We start from the raw sequence: 14,408 nt of genomic DNA on the forward strand, positions 1-14,408 counted from the left end.
CAGGCACACACACACATTTCACTAGGCTAGAACAAGGAGGATAGACACCTCCTGCTGTGCTACATGTGGACTGTGATGAAATATGCAGCCTGAGGGTGTTTCTCCGCAACATGGACAAGAAATATCCACAGGTGGTTTGGAAATTGGCAAGGCATCGGTAGCACAAATCTCTGATAATGACCAGTTGACCAGGGTCATATGGTTTCCACAATGCAGACAACATGGACGGAATCACAGAATTTTGTAATAAAAAAATAATTAATTTGGCTGAAATTGATAAAGCAAATAATATCAAAAATAGGTCTAATTATTGTAGTAACCTAAATGATTTCATAATTGCAAGATAGACCTAGAGAAATAATTGTATAATCATTCCGTTTTCGATTGGGGTGTTTTGAGAGGGGGGTCGGTCTTGCGTGGGAGATATGTCGAAGAGGCTGTCTGAGACGGCGAAATCATCAACATTTAAATTAAAATGGAAAAAACTGAATTTGGGGAAAAAATAGAACGCAATTTGGAAAAAATAAAACAGATTTAATATGGCCCTAACAGTGTTTCCCCTACCATTCTACAGGCCTGGCGGTGACACCCCCTGCCAGGCCAGAAGAAAAAAGCCAATAAATAAATAAATAAATAATTATATTTTCCCTGCTCTCCCCAAAATTTCAATAAACCTTTATGGCATATTATTACAATACAACAATACTGGTGTTGACAGTTTGTTTTCCCCCTGCGTTGTGTTCTGGTTATGCGTGTGTGGTGACATTCATAAGTCAGGAGGCAGCAGTACTGGGTCTCAAGCTCTTTACTGTGTAATGAACAAAATAATAAGCTGTTTCCATAAAACTGTTACAAAATAAACAATAAGCAATAAATAAAAGTGTTTTCAGGCGGAGAAATTACCGACAGAGCTCATCTCGTTGCCATTTCCCATCCGACTGTGTTTCTGGAGCTGTACGCATGTGCACAAGGCGACGTCACCAGCGTGGGTGCGTTCACACACAACAACACCAGAGCACTCAAATAAGAAATTCACACACAAAACGAGGAAATGGGGTGTTTTGGTTCAATTCAGATTAACCCGTTACATTGACAGTAATAGAAGATGCCAAATCATTCAAAACAATAAGCATTTTGTTTTTAGGAGGATTGTGCCAGCGCGCGCCGCTGTTCCAAAATGTTCCAAAATGTTCCAAAAATGTGTGTTGCCTGGGAAACGCACATCCCATAATACAACCATTCGCATCACATCCCATAATAGTATGATGATACTTGGGATGCCATTGTGAACATAGATGCGAACAGGTTAGCTAAAGGTTTAGCGTCGCCACTGTTGCGGGTGGGGTACGTTTCGAAATCCCTCCTCCAGGCCTGAAAGCTTTTCTGGGGGAAACACTGCCCTAAAGTCGCCTGCAGCACAGAATGGCTGTCACCACTGCTTGTGCTGACATTTGACCTGTTATTGTATTTGTTTTGTTTTCCTAAATAAATACTTCTGTGGGCTAAAAGCCCTTGAGATGAATCATGTGGTAAAGAGCGCTTGCTAGCACTGCCTGTGTCTCTGTAGGCAGTGCTGCGTCTGCTAAACGCTGCTTGTTTACAGCAGGGGACTTCCTCCTTTCCTCTGCTATTCTCTGTCTCCCGCTTCTCACTTTCTCTTCTCCTTTGTCCTGCCACATGTTGGTCTTCTCTTTAACCATTTCCTTCCTGGTTGTCCCCCTGACCTTACTGCACTTTTTCCCATCTCGATCTCTCCATTTCCTCTGCGCTTCATCCAAATCCTCCTCTCCTCTCCGCTCCCCACACCCCCACCCGGCACCCCCTCCAACCCCCCGTTCCCCTCAGCGGAGTCTGGAGGATGGCCCCTATAATGAAACCTGCTCTTAGCACTTCCTTATAACAATGGCCTCGGCGACAATATCAAGAGTAACCACAGCAATTAAGAACACTAACAACATAAGGGGGGAAAACGGCAATTAAAGTGACATCATTAGGCGTGCGCTCGTAAGGCTGGCAGAAACACGGGCATAATCGTCTTTCAGAGCAATGTTGTGATTGTGATAATTATGAACTTATTTTGCTGAAGAGCCCAGAGCCCAGAGCGCACCAGATGGCTTGGATCCTTTTCATTAGAGCAAGATAAGAACTGTAGATCATCTGAAAACAAGCCAAGATGCAGTGTGGGTTTAGAATATATTGCTGATTTGGGGCATCCAGGGTAGTGCAGCGGTTGATTCCCTGGCTAGTGGCTACCAACACGAGGGCCGCCGGTTCAAGCCCCCGTGTTACCTACGACTTGGTCGGACATCCGTACAGGCACATTTGCACATGTCTGCGGGTGGGAAGCCCGATTAATTACCTCCTCTGGTTGGCCGGAGCGCCTGTTCAGGGGGAGGGGAACTGGGGGGAAATAGCGTGATCCTCCCATGTGCTATGTCCTGCTGTTGAGACTCCTCACTGTCAGGTGAAAAGAAGCAGCTGGCGGTCGACCACACATCTATCGGAGGAAGCATGTATGTGCTATCCTAGTCTACAATTCTCCCCAGATCGACAGGGGGGTGGAGCAACGACCGGGACAGGAAATTGGCCAAGTACAATTGGGGAGAAAACGGGGTGACAATCCTTCACTTGCTCCTCTTATCCATCAGACTAATCAGCTGTACCGACAGGTGGACTCTGTCAGCACAGAGTGTCATGAAACGTTGTACAACTAACCACACATCTCTTCCTCCGCCTCCCGTCCTCCCTCTCTCCTCAGCTGTTCGTCATCGACAACGGGGCGGATGACTGGCGCATCGCCATGACCATGGAGCGCGTGCTGCTGATCTCTCTGGAGCTGCTGGTGTCGGCGGTGCACCCGGTGCCGGGGGACTTTAAGTTCCAGTGGCGGGCACGGCTGGCCTTCTCCTATGCCCCGTCCCAGGCCGAGGCCGACCTGGACATGGTGCTGAGCGTGCCCATGTTCCTGCGCCTCTACCTCATCGCCAGGGTGATGCTGCTGCACAGCAAGCTCTTCACGGACGCCTCCTCCAGGAGTATAGGCGCCCTTAACAAGGTGTGGACAATAGGGGTGGGTGTGTGCGCGCCTGTGTGTGTGTGTGTGTGTGTGTGTGTGTGTGTGTGTGTGTGTGTGTGTGTGTGTGTGTGTGTGTGTGTGTGTGTGTGCGTGTGCGTGTGCGTGCATGTGCGTGTGTACACAGTACAGTATTGGGAAGAGTACTAAAACATCTTGCTCAAGAAGTACTGTTACTTTACTGACATTTTAGAGGTAAAAGTATTGTGTAAAAATCTACAGTACTTGAGTAAAAGTAAAAAAGTAGCTAATTTAAAATGTACTCAGAGTAAAGGTTACTGAGTTCATTTTTAGAAAAGAGAATGTTGTTAGATGTGATCTTTCCCATGCAATTCTGAAAGGACAAGAGGACAGAGTTCAAACTACATTCTTTAAACTGGAAAAATTGGATATTACAAAATAAAGTGTGTGGCTGCGACTGACCGACCGTTCACTGTGAATGCCTCCACAATTGGCCAATCTGCAGCTGTCCAGTTTTCATTGCTTATGGAGAGCATTTGTACTCTATAATGGATGTGATTTCAAATGTAGTGAAGTACAGTACAGCACAGTACGTCAGTAAAAACACCCTTCAATAAAAAATAAAACTGTTGACTTGAAAAAAAATCCCCAAAGTGCAAGTACACCAGAAAGCTACCCATTTACAGTAGCGTGAGTAAATGCAATTAGTTACTTCCACCCGTGATACATTATGCATGTGTGTGCATGTCAGAGGTTTACTGTGAAGGAGGCGAGGGAGTAAAGGTAATAAGGTCAAGAGCTCTCTTCTTCAAATTAAATCTGTGTCCATACTGCCCCTTTGATCCTTGTCGTGCGGCTCTCTAACTCTATCTCAACTCCTCTCCTCCTCAGCTCTGCCCTTGCTGTCACCCTGTCTCTCTCCATCTCTCAGTTCAAATCCCCTTCCTCTCCGCTCTCTATCACTATGCATAGAGACTTAGATTTAAGCTATGGTGGATCTTTCCTAATGCACTATGAGATGGAAGCGTGAAATGGGAGCATGATATTGCATACGGCTCAAATGGGGCATGAAAAGACAGAGCTAGAATGAGATCGCAGTACGAGTGCGGAGAAATGTGTACAAGACATACAATAAATGTTTGGTGCTAGGCTAGTAATGGCTGTAAATGATAAACATTATTATAGAAAAGCAAGGAGAGGCTTGCTAGTGCAGCCATTCCCAACCTGTGGGCTGTGAAGGTATTGCAAGGGGGCCGCCTAATCATTTGCAAAGCATTACGATCTTGTATGTATGTATGTATGTATGAGAATGCCTTTCTCCATTTATTGAATGATACTGTTATTTAAATTGTTATCAATTATTCGTCAACTAGCCTATTGCAGACAGCCCCCTCACTTTTTGTTTCGGATTTCTGTGTGGTGCTGATGGACAGCTCCTTTTATCGTCAACGCATTATCTGGCCTCCCTAATAATAATAATAATAATAAACTTTATTTATATAGCACTTTTCAAAACAAATGTTACAAAGTGCTTAACAGGCAATAAAAAACATAGGAGTACATTGATGCAGGTAAAATGATAACAATGGTGGGCCTTCATCAAACACAGCTAAAACAATAAAAGCAGACCCAATTAAAACAAGTATACGCACAAGTAAAAGACTGAACCATAAAACAAAAAACAATAAAACAATAAGATAATAAAACAATAAAACAATAAAAATATAAATGTGCAAATTAGAGGAATGCCAGACTATAAAAATGAGTTTTCAGCTGTTTTTTAAAAATAGACACCGATGTCGATAGACGGATGTCCATTGGAAGTGCATTCCACAGCTTTGGGGCCCGGACCGCAAAAGCCCTATCTCCTTTAGTAGCGAGATTGGCTCTGGGCACAGTGAGGAGGACTTGAGTTGCGGATCTAAGATCACGGTTAGGTTGATAAAAAGATAAAAGGTCAGCTATGTAGTCTGGGGCCAGTCCAAGATGGGCTTTAAAAGTAATTAATAAAATTTTAAAATCAATTCTAAAATGTACAGGGAGCCAGTGCAGTGAAGCTAAAATGGGTGTGATATGCTCTCTTTTCTTAATACCCATTAAAAGCCTAGCTGCTGCGTTCTGTACCAGTTGCAGGCGTGCCAACTGCTTCTTGGTAAGGCAAGAGTATAAAGAGTTGCAGTAGTCCAACCTTGAGAAAATAAAAGCATACATGAGTACAGGCAGTTTACAGGCATTATCTGGCCTCCCTACACAGTTTACAGGCAGATCTGGCCTCCCTACACAGTTTACAGGCAGATCTGGCCTCCCTACACAGTTTACAGGCATTATCTGGCCTCCCTACACAGTTTACAGGCAGATCTGGCCTCCCTACACAGTTTACAGGCATTATCTGGCCTCCCTACACAGTTTACAGGCATTATCTGGCCTCCCTACACAGGTTACAGGCAGATCTGGCCTCCCTACACAGGTTACAGGCAGATCTGGCCTCCCTACACAGTTTACAGGCAGATCTGGCCTCCCTACACAGGTTACAGGCAGATCTGGCCTCCCTACACAGTTTACGGGCAGATCTGGCCTCCCTACACAGGTTACAGGCAGATCTGGCCTCCCTACACAGTTTACAGGCAGATCTGGCCTCCCTACACAGGTTACAGGCAGATCTGGCCTCCCTACACAGTTTACAGGCAGATCTGGCCTCCCTACACAGTTTACAGGCAGATCTGGGCCACAAACATTTGTGAGATGTTCAAGTGGGCCACGAGCCGGAAAAAGGTTGGGAACCGCTGTGCTAGTGTGTTAGGGAAATATGCAAACTATGAGGAGAGTAGATGGCAAAGGGAGAGAGGAGACAGAGAGAGAGAGAGAGAGAGAGAGAGAGTAGATTTGAGATGAGTAATTTAGCCGGTTGCAAGTGTATCTGTGATAGCACTCTTCTGTCCCTCAGGCTGCACTGAGTGAGAGAGGGGGATAAGCTGCCATAGAAGTGACGACTCATTTATCTCCTGCTTAACCCTTCCAGGGCTCAAACGCTGCTCTCAGCTGATCCATCAGACATCGATGGGCTGGCCTGCCTCTTATTGACAAATGGGCCACAGATAAAAAACTACATTGGAATAGGCCAATTACTCAGACACTGTACAGCTTGACCTAGTCATAGAGCCAGTCCCCATCTAGACTCCAATTACACTGGAGATTCTCCCAGTGCTGCTGCCAGCACTTACAGCACTAACAGTGCTGTTAACCCTAACAGTGCTGCTGCCAGCAAGTGCTGCTTCAAAGAGCTCATTAGTAACAAAGTCATGTCTGTTTTGGGAAAGCAGCAGAGGATGAGGCTCCAAAAACTCTGCACTAGTAACACTCAGCAAATGTGTGATACATTGTTAAATATTAGCAGACCTACTGTGTATGCTGTATGTATATACTGTGTGTTTGTGTGTGTGTGTGTATATGTAAGGGATAATGTATTGTGGGCCGGTGATTACTGGCGAAATAATGACCGACAGGTGAATGATTGAGCCCGACGCGCCGCGGAGGGCTCAATCATTCACCTGAAGGTCATTATTTCCAGTAATCACCGGCTCACTATACATTATCCCGCTTAGAACACGGCCTACAACTAAATTATTTCAGTAATCTGACAAAAATAATTATTCAAATAAATTTTTTAATAGCGTTTTCAACGACAAAGCGGTTTCATTCGTAATTGGCACACAAGACACCACAGCTGCAACTGGTTGGCCTAATTAGTAGTGTCTGCAGACAAAATGCTCTTATCAACTGATTAATCCAGGTGTGGCAGAGCAGCGGTCGGTTGTCGAGAAATAATGACCGGTGAATCTTGTTGATTGACCAATCAGAATCGAGTATTCAAGAGAGCCGTGTTCTAAATGTGTGTATATATATATATATATATATATATATATATATATATATATATATATATATATATATATATATATGTTAGGGTTTTGTTTGTTGGACTCAAGGGCAGAGACAGACAGAGACAGAATATCAAGTTGTAACAGTTTGTTTATTTAAATGTTATTGGTTCAGTCCGGATGGACGAGATACCCAGGTTGCAGGATGGTAGGCTAGAGTCCAGGTAGGTGAACGAGCAGGCATCCAGAAGTCCGGGCTGGCAGAGAGCAAGCAGGCTGAAGTCCAGGCGGGCAGAGAGCAGGTAGGCTGAAGTCCAGGCGAGCAGAAAGCAGGTAGGCTGAAGTCCAGGCAGATGGCGAGCAGGCAGACACAGGGGAAGATTGGCCCAGGTGGTCAGAGTTAGGGCAGCAGACGTTCCTCTCCATGCAGGTGAGAAGATAATCTGACAGTGTCTTGACGTCTGGGCTGGGTATATGAAGCCTGCTGATTGGTGATGCTTGGCAGCTGCGATAGCTGGAGATCAGCTCCACACACCTGGCTCCAATCCTGTAATCACAACAGAAAGGAGGGGGCGAGAGAGACTAGGAGGCAGAGGTTGAGGGCATGACAGTACCCCCCCCTCTACGGGCGCCACCTGGCGCACGCCTGGCTCCATCAGGGTGCTGGCGACGGAAGTCCCGGATGAGCGTGGGGTCCAGTATGTTCCGCCGAGGGACCCAGCAGCGCTCCTCCGGACCATATCCCTCCCAGTCGACCAAATACTGGAATCCGCGGCCCCGGCGACGGACATCCAGGATACGCCTCACGGTGTAGACTGGACCACCCTCCACCATCCGAGGAGGAGGAGGGGCGGCTGTGGGAGGGACAAGAGCACTGGACTGCACCGGCTTTAACAGAGACACATGAAATGTGGGATGGATCCTTTTAAGGGAGGAAGGGAGCTTAAGCCGAACAGCACATGGGTTAATGATGGTTTCAATTTCATACGGCCCAACGTAGCGAGGTGCAAGCTTTCGAGAATCCACCTTGAGAGGCAGATCTCTCGAAAGCAGCCATACCTTCTGCCCTGGAGCGTAGGCTGGAGCTGGCACACGGCGACGGTCGGCCTGGACCCGTGACCTGGAGGCAGCTCGGAGTAAGGCGGCGCGGGCTCTTTTCCAGGTAGCGCGGCAGCGGCGCATCTGGACCTGAACTGAAGGCACTGCAATCTCCTCCTCCTGGCCTGACAACAGAGGAGGTTGATAGCCCAAAGAACATTCAAACGGAGACATACCTGAGGAGGCGTTGGGAAGTGTATTGTGGGCGTACTCCACCCAGGGCAGCTGTGAGCTCCAAGAGGAGGGGTTCGCCGCGGTGATACAGCGAAGAGCTGCTTCCATCTCCTGGTTCGCTCGCTCAGTCTGTCCGTTGGTCTGAGGATGGTACCCCGAAGATAAGCTGACGGTGGCTCCCATGGCCGTGCAGAATGCCCTCCAGACCTGTGAGGTGAATTGAGGCCCCCTGTCGGAGACAATGTCTGCAGGCAGCCCATGTACCCGAAACACATGTTGCACTAATAGATCGGCTGTCTCCCTAGCGGAAGGCAGCTTGGGCAGGGCAATGAAGTGTACTGCCTTAGAAAAACGGTCTATGACAGTAAGAACTGTGGTGTTACCTCCAGATGGGGGAAGGCCAGTGACGAAGTCCACTGCTATGTGTGACCATGGCCGGCTGGGTACAGGCAGTGGACGGAGCAGGCCAGAGCTGGGCTTTGTGGAGGTCTTGCTGCGCGCGCAGACAGAGCAAGCTGCAACATATGACCGTGTATCCTGGTCCATGGTGGGCCACCAGAAACTCTGCCGGAGGAAGGCCATTGTCCGACGAACCCCCGGGTGACAGGTAAGGCGGGATGAGTGAGCCCATTGCAGAACCTGGGAGCGGACAGAATCAGGTACAAACAGAAGGTTAGGAGGACCATTACCTGGGTCGGGCTGGGCCCTCTGGGCTTGGCGGACCTTAGATTCGATCTCCCAGGTAACGGCAGCGATGACACATGAAGATGGAAGAATGGGCTCTGGGTCCATGTTTGCCTCCTCCACCGCAAACTGGCGTGACAGCGCATCAGGCTTCACGTTCCTCGAACCGGGGCGGTAGGTGAGTGTGAAATTAAACCTGCCAAAAAACAGAGCCCACCCTGCTTGGCGTGAGTTAAGCCGCTTCGCCTCCTTGATGTAGGTGAGGTTTTTGTGGTCTGTCCACACGACGAATGGATGCTCGGCCCCCTCTAGCCAGTGTTGCCACTCCTCCAGCGCCACCTTCACAGCCAGAAGCTCTCTATTGCCGACGTCGTAGTTTCTTTCTGCGGGGGAAAGTTTATAGGACAGAAAGGCACATGGATGCAACTTGTCATCAGCCAGTGTGCGCTGAGAGAGGATTGCACCTACCCCCACATTAGAAGCGTCCACCTCCACAATGAACTGCCGGGTCCGGTCTGCCTGGATGAGCACTGGAGCGGAGACAAACCTGCGCTTGAGCTCCCCAAAGGCGGTCTCTGCCTCCGGTGTCCATCGAAACGAGATGGAGGTGGAAGTGAGTGCAGTCAGGGGGGCTGCTATGGTGCTGTAATTACGAACAAATCTTCGATAGAAGTTGGCAAATCCTAGAAACATTTGTAATTGTTTGCGGCTAGTAGGCACAGGCCAATCCAGAACTGCTGTCACTTTAGCCGGCTCCATCTCCATTTTCCCCGGGGAGATGACGAAACCCAGGAAGTGCACCGTGGAAGCATGAAATTCACACTTTTCTGCCTTAGCAAACAGTCTGTTTTCTAGGAGACGCTGCAGCACTGCGCACATGTTTCCGGTGTTCCTGGAGAGACTGGGAGTAAATCAGAATGTCATCAAGGTAAACAAATGCAAAATGTCCAATCATGTCCCTGAGTACATCGTTGACGAGTGCCTGGAAGACTGCGGGCGCATTAGTGAGGCCGAAAGGCATCACCAGGTACTCAAAATGGCCCAGGTGAGTGTTGAAAGCAGTCTTCCATTCATCTCCATCTTTGATGCGCACCAGGTGGTACGCGTTCCGGAGGTCCAGTTTTGAAAACACTGTGGCGTCATGAAGGGGCACAAAAGCAGAGTCAATCAGAGGCAGGCAGTACTTGTTTTTAACTGTGATGTCATTTAGTTTTTTATAGTCTATACATGGTCTCAAAGACCCATCCTTCTTGCCCACGAAGAAGGCACCTGCACCCACCGGAGAGGATGAAGGTCGGATGATCCCCGCTGCCAAGGAGTCCTGGATGTATTTCCCCATGGCTTGCTGTTCCGGCAGAGAGAGGTTGTAGAGCCTGCTAGAGGGTAGAGGAGCTCCGGGCAAAAGCTTTACCTCGCAATCGTATGGTCTGTGCGGAGGGAGTGTTAATGCCTGTTGTTTACTGAATGCAGGAGCGAGGTCATGATATTCTTTTGGAACCGATGACAGATCTGGAGGTTCTGGTACTGGTAGAGGCTCAGAGGAAGGTGTCTGGGCGGAACGGAGGCAGTTGGCATGGCAGAAGGAGCTCCATGACCCCACCGTGCCGGTGGTCCAGTTGATCTGGGGGTTATGGAGTTTCAACCAGGGGAATCCCAATACTAGAGGAACATTGGGAGAATGAATGACGTGAAACTGAATTTTTTCCTGATGATTCCCAAACATGTGAAGGGACAGGGGAATGGTTTTTCTGTCCACTTGGGCCAGCAGTACCCCGTTAAGGGCTGTAGTATTTAGTGGGACATCGAGGGGCTCAGTCTCGATGCCCCACTGCTGGCACGTACCATTATGAATGAAATTCTCATCGGCTCCAGAGTCTATGAGTGCAGAGAGTGTAATGGTTTGCTGGCACCACACGATGGCGGCATCGAGCTGTGGACGGACAGGGAGAGAGGCAGTGGTTGCTCGACTCGACAATATCTCTCTAACTATTGCCGAGCCGGCCCTTTTGCTGGACGGACGGGGCAATCCGAAATACGGTGGCTGGGGTTTCCACAGTAGAAACAGGCCTGTGTGGCAGCCCGACGACGAGCCCTTTCCTCCGGGGACAGAGGGACCCGGTCGAGTTGCATGGGTTCTGGTTCGGGAAAGTTTGGAGTATCGGGACGTGATAAGAACAGAGAGACGGGGGTGTCAGTACGCCACAGGGCGATTTGATCCGCAATCTTAATGGCCAGACTAATGGCGGCGTCTAAGGAATTTAGTTCCCCCCGTAGTGCTATTTCCCTTCCAATCTCTCTATTCAGACCACTCTGAAATGCTGCAATGAGGGCCACATTATCCCACCCCGACTCAACAGCCAAACTGTGGAACTGGCTTATAAACTCCCGGACTGGGAGTCTTCCTTTGGCGAAGAGTCAACAGACGCTGCCCCGCCTGTTGCCCTCGTATTGGATGATCGTACACTCGTTTGAGCTCGACAGCAAATCCCGCAAAGGACTGGGTGAGCGGAGAGCCCTGTTCAAAGAGAGCATTGAAAAAGTTAAGCGGGGGTCCCTCCAGTAGGTTAACCAGGTATGCAATTTTGGCAGCTTCCGTAAAGAAGCGGATGGGCTGAGCGTTGAATGACAATTGACACTGTGTGAGAAATTGACGACAGCTGTGTGGATCACCTGAGTATTTTGCTGGAGGTGGGATGTGAGGCTCCGGAGCTGTGGTAGCAGGCAGCGCTGGCTGGTCGGGCTGAGGCAGAGCGGCAACTGGAGCTGGTGTCAGACGCTCGGTGAGGCCCGTGATGGTCACACCAAGCCTCTGCATTTCTGTAGTCATGGTCCGCAGACGCTCCTCCTGGCCTCCTAGCCATTGGCCCTGCTGAGCAAGCGCTTGTCTCATTGCTTCTGCCTCTGCCGAGTCCATTTTGGTCAGATTATCCTGTTAGGGTTTTGTTTGTTGGACTCAAGGGCAGAGACAGACAGAGACAGAATATCAAGTTGTAACACAGTTTGTTTATTTAAATGTTATTGGTTCAGTCCGGATGGACGAGATACCCAGGTTGCAGGATGGTAGGCTAGAGTCCAGGTAGGTGAACGAGCAGGCATCCAGAAGTCCGGGCTGGCAGAGAGCAAGCAGGCTGAAGTCCAGGCGGGCAGAGAGCAGGTAGGCTGAAGTCCAGGCGAGCAGAAAGCAGGTAGGCTGAAGTCCAGGCAGATGGCGAGCAGGCAGACAGACAGGGGAAGATTGGCCCAGGTGGTCAGAGTTAGGGCAGCAGACGTTCCTCTCCATGCAGGTGAGAAGATAATCTGACAGTGTCTTGACGTCTGGGCTGGGTATATGAAGCCTGCTGATTGGTGATGCTTGGCAGCTGCGATAGCTGGAGATCAGCTCCACACACCTGGCTCCAATCCTGTAATCACAACAGAAAGGAGGGGGCGAGAGAGACTAGGAGGCAGAGGTTGAGGGCATGACAATATATATATATATATATATATATATATATATATATATATATGTATATATATATATATATATATATAGATATACTGTGTGTATATATATATATATATATATATATAGATATACTGTGTGTATATATATATATATATGTATATATACGTATATATTAGGGGTGTCGCGGTACGTGTATTCGTCCCGTGAATTCGCGTTATGGGCGTCACGGTTCGGTGCGTGAAGCCACACGACGAATACGTCAAATCCAGAAGGTGGGGGTAAAGCACCTAAACGCTGTTTGAACGCCATTAAATTGAATTGAATTAAACGCCACGGAAGAAGACACACCAAAACAACACAAGGGCCATAGAAATCCGCGTTCACTGAATGGAAAGTTTTGTGGAGGGGAAACATTACTGGGGGCCGCTCCAGCGTGTTTACAAGCCGTAGCTTCCATGCTACTTCACAAAACCACAACAATATTGAAGCGTCCAGCTGCACCCCCCTGTACCATCGTCAAAAAAGTGCAGAGCAGTATCCTGACTTTTATGACTCAGGCACTGTTTTGCAAATTCTGTCAACATCAAGCCAACGAGGTAAGCTTGCTAATGTAACGTTACGTAGCCGCGACAAAGTCCTTTATAGTTGCGCGTTGCGGCTAAACATTACATAACACTGACAAAGCTGTTAACTTGTAAACAAGCAACTTACATCGCGTGAGATGACAAGCAAGATGCGGTGAGGAAGATGGGATGACTCCTTGTCATGTTCCAATAATCCATTACGATGACTGAACGTAATCATTATGGTAAACAAAACTCGCATCCAATAACGTTAGCGTACTTACTTGGGAAAGTGAAACCCACCCCGCTGTCTGTCAGACAGTGGGGGAGGGGTGGGTGGGAGTATTAGGCTACTCCTAGTCTCGCTAGCCAGCCTCCTCTCCCTTCCGTCCGTCCGAGGAGTCTGGCGCCGCAGGTCTCCATAGTGGGATTGCGATGGGCGGCGCTTAGCGGCAGTGCCCTTGGAAAATAGTTTCAAACAATCCAACTTGCCGTTTTCAGCGTGTAGCAACGAGCTAGCGTGTAGGTTTCTGCCGTTAGCTTGCTAGCTAGTTAGCGTTCTTGTTTTCACTGAGGCAGCAGGGCACTATTTACAGCAACACACAGGGAGGAGGGAGCGGAAGCCGCTCTGATTGACATGGTCGGAGCCAATGACAGAGCTTCTTAAGCGGGGAGCAGAAATCCGGCAGCGTCTGAAATCGACGCTTCCAATGGGAGAGCAGAGTAGGGCAGGGGAGGGTTTATCCCAGTTATGGAGACCTGCGGCGCCAGACTCCTCGGACGGACGGAAGGGAGAGGAGGCTGGCTAGCGAGACTAGGCTACTCCACACATGCACTCTGTTTACAAACCTGTGTACAATAAAGATTTAAAGTGGGGGGAAATGCCTTTGCCCTGTCAAACAGCTGGAATACAGACATCTGAGAGGGAGGCGCACCCCACACTTTGAAAATCGCTGCTCTAGACTAAAACCTTTTTGTGTGGATTGCCTAGATCTTATTAAATTGAGGACATTTGTTGATTCCCACTTATTAGACACTATTTATGATGGTAAAATGAGGGTAAAAAGCAAAACACAGAATTCAGAAAAATTCAAAGGGAAAAAAACAGAATTTGGGATTTGTTGCTTTTTTTCATCATTGTACCGTATTCGTACCGAACCGTGACCCCGAAACCGAGGTACGTACGTACTTTTGTGTACCGTGACACCCCTAATATGTATATATATATATATATATATATATAGGGGCAGGGCATTTTAGTAGTCATCCACTACTCTAAGTAAGTAAGTAGTCAACTAGTCACGGGAGATTTTCTTTCACCCAATAAAAATGATCAATTCTCATCAAAAAGGTCTTAAAACAGCCAGTAAAGGGTTAACTAATGTAGGACCAACTTGGAGATATGTGAAATAGCTGAGTCCTCGATTGGCTCTGAGAGGCTGTGTACAAATGAGCCGCTAAACCCCAGGAGATACCGACTGAGTGCAGTAACCTTAAATTCTGTTTATTTAACATGACAATGTCATGTTATG

At 48.2% G+C, this 14,408-nt stretch overlaps 1 protein-coding gene across 1 annotated transcript in view; it reads left to right on the forward strand.

Annotated features, from left to right (window-relative positions):
• The window catches only part of kcnn3 (potassium intermediate/small conductance calcium-activated channel, subfamily N, member 3), a gene marked incomplete at both ends in the record, with an annotated part of 143,502 nt that overhangs the window by 65,934 nt on the left and 63,160 nt on the right, over window positions 1–14,408 (forward strand). Inside the window, one exon of the mRNA XM_083644664.1 lies at window positions 2,759–3,055. Coding sequence (XP_083500790.1) covers window positions 2,759–3,055 — 297 coding nt within the window. The remainder of the gene's footprint in view (window positions 1–2,758; window positions 3,056–14,408) is intronic.

Source organism: Poromitra crassiceps, assembly GCF_964638095.1.
Source record: "Poromitra crassiceps genome assembly, chromosome: 1".
Lineage (NCBI taxonomy): Eukaryota > Metazoa > Chordata > Actinopteri > Beryciformes > Melamphaidae > Poromitra > Poromitra crassiceps.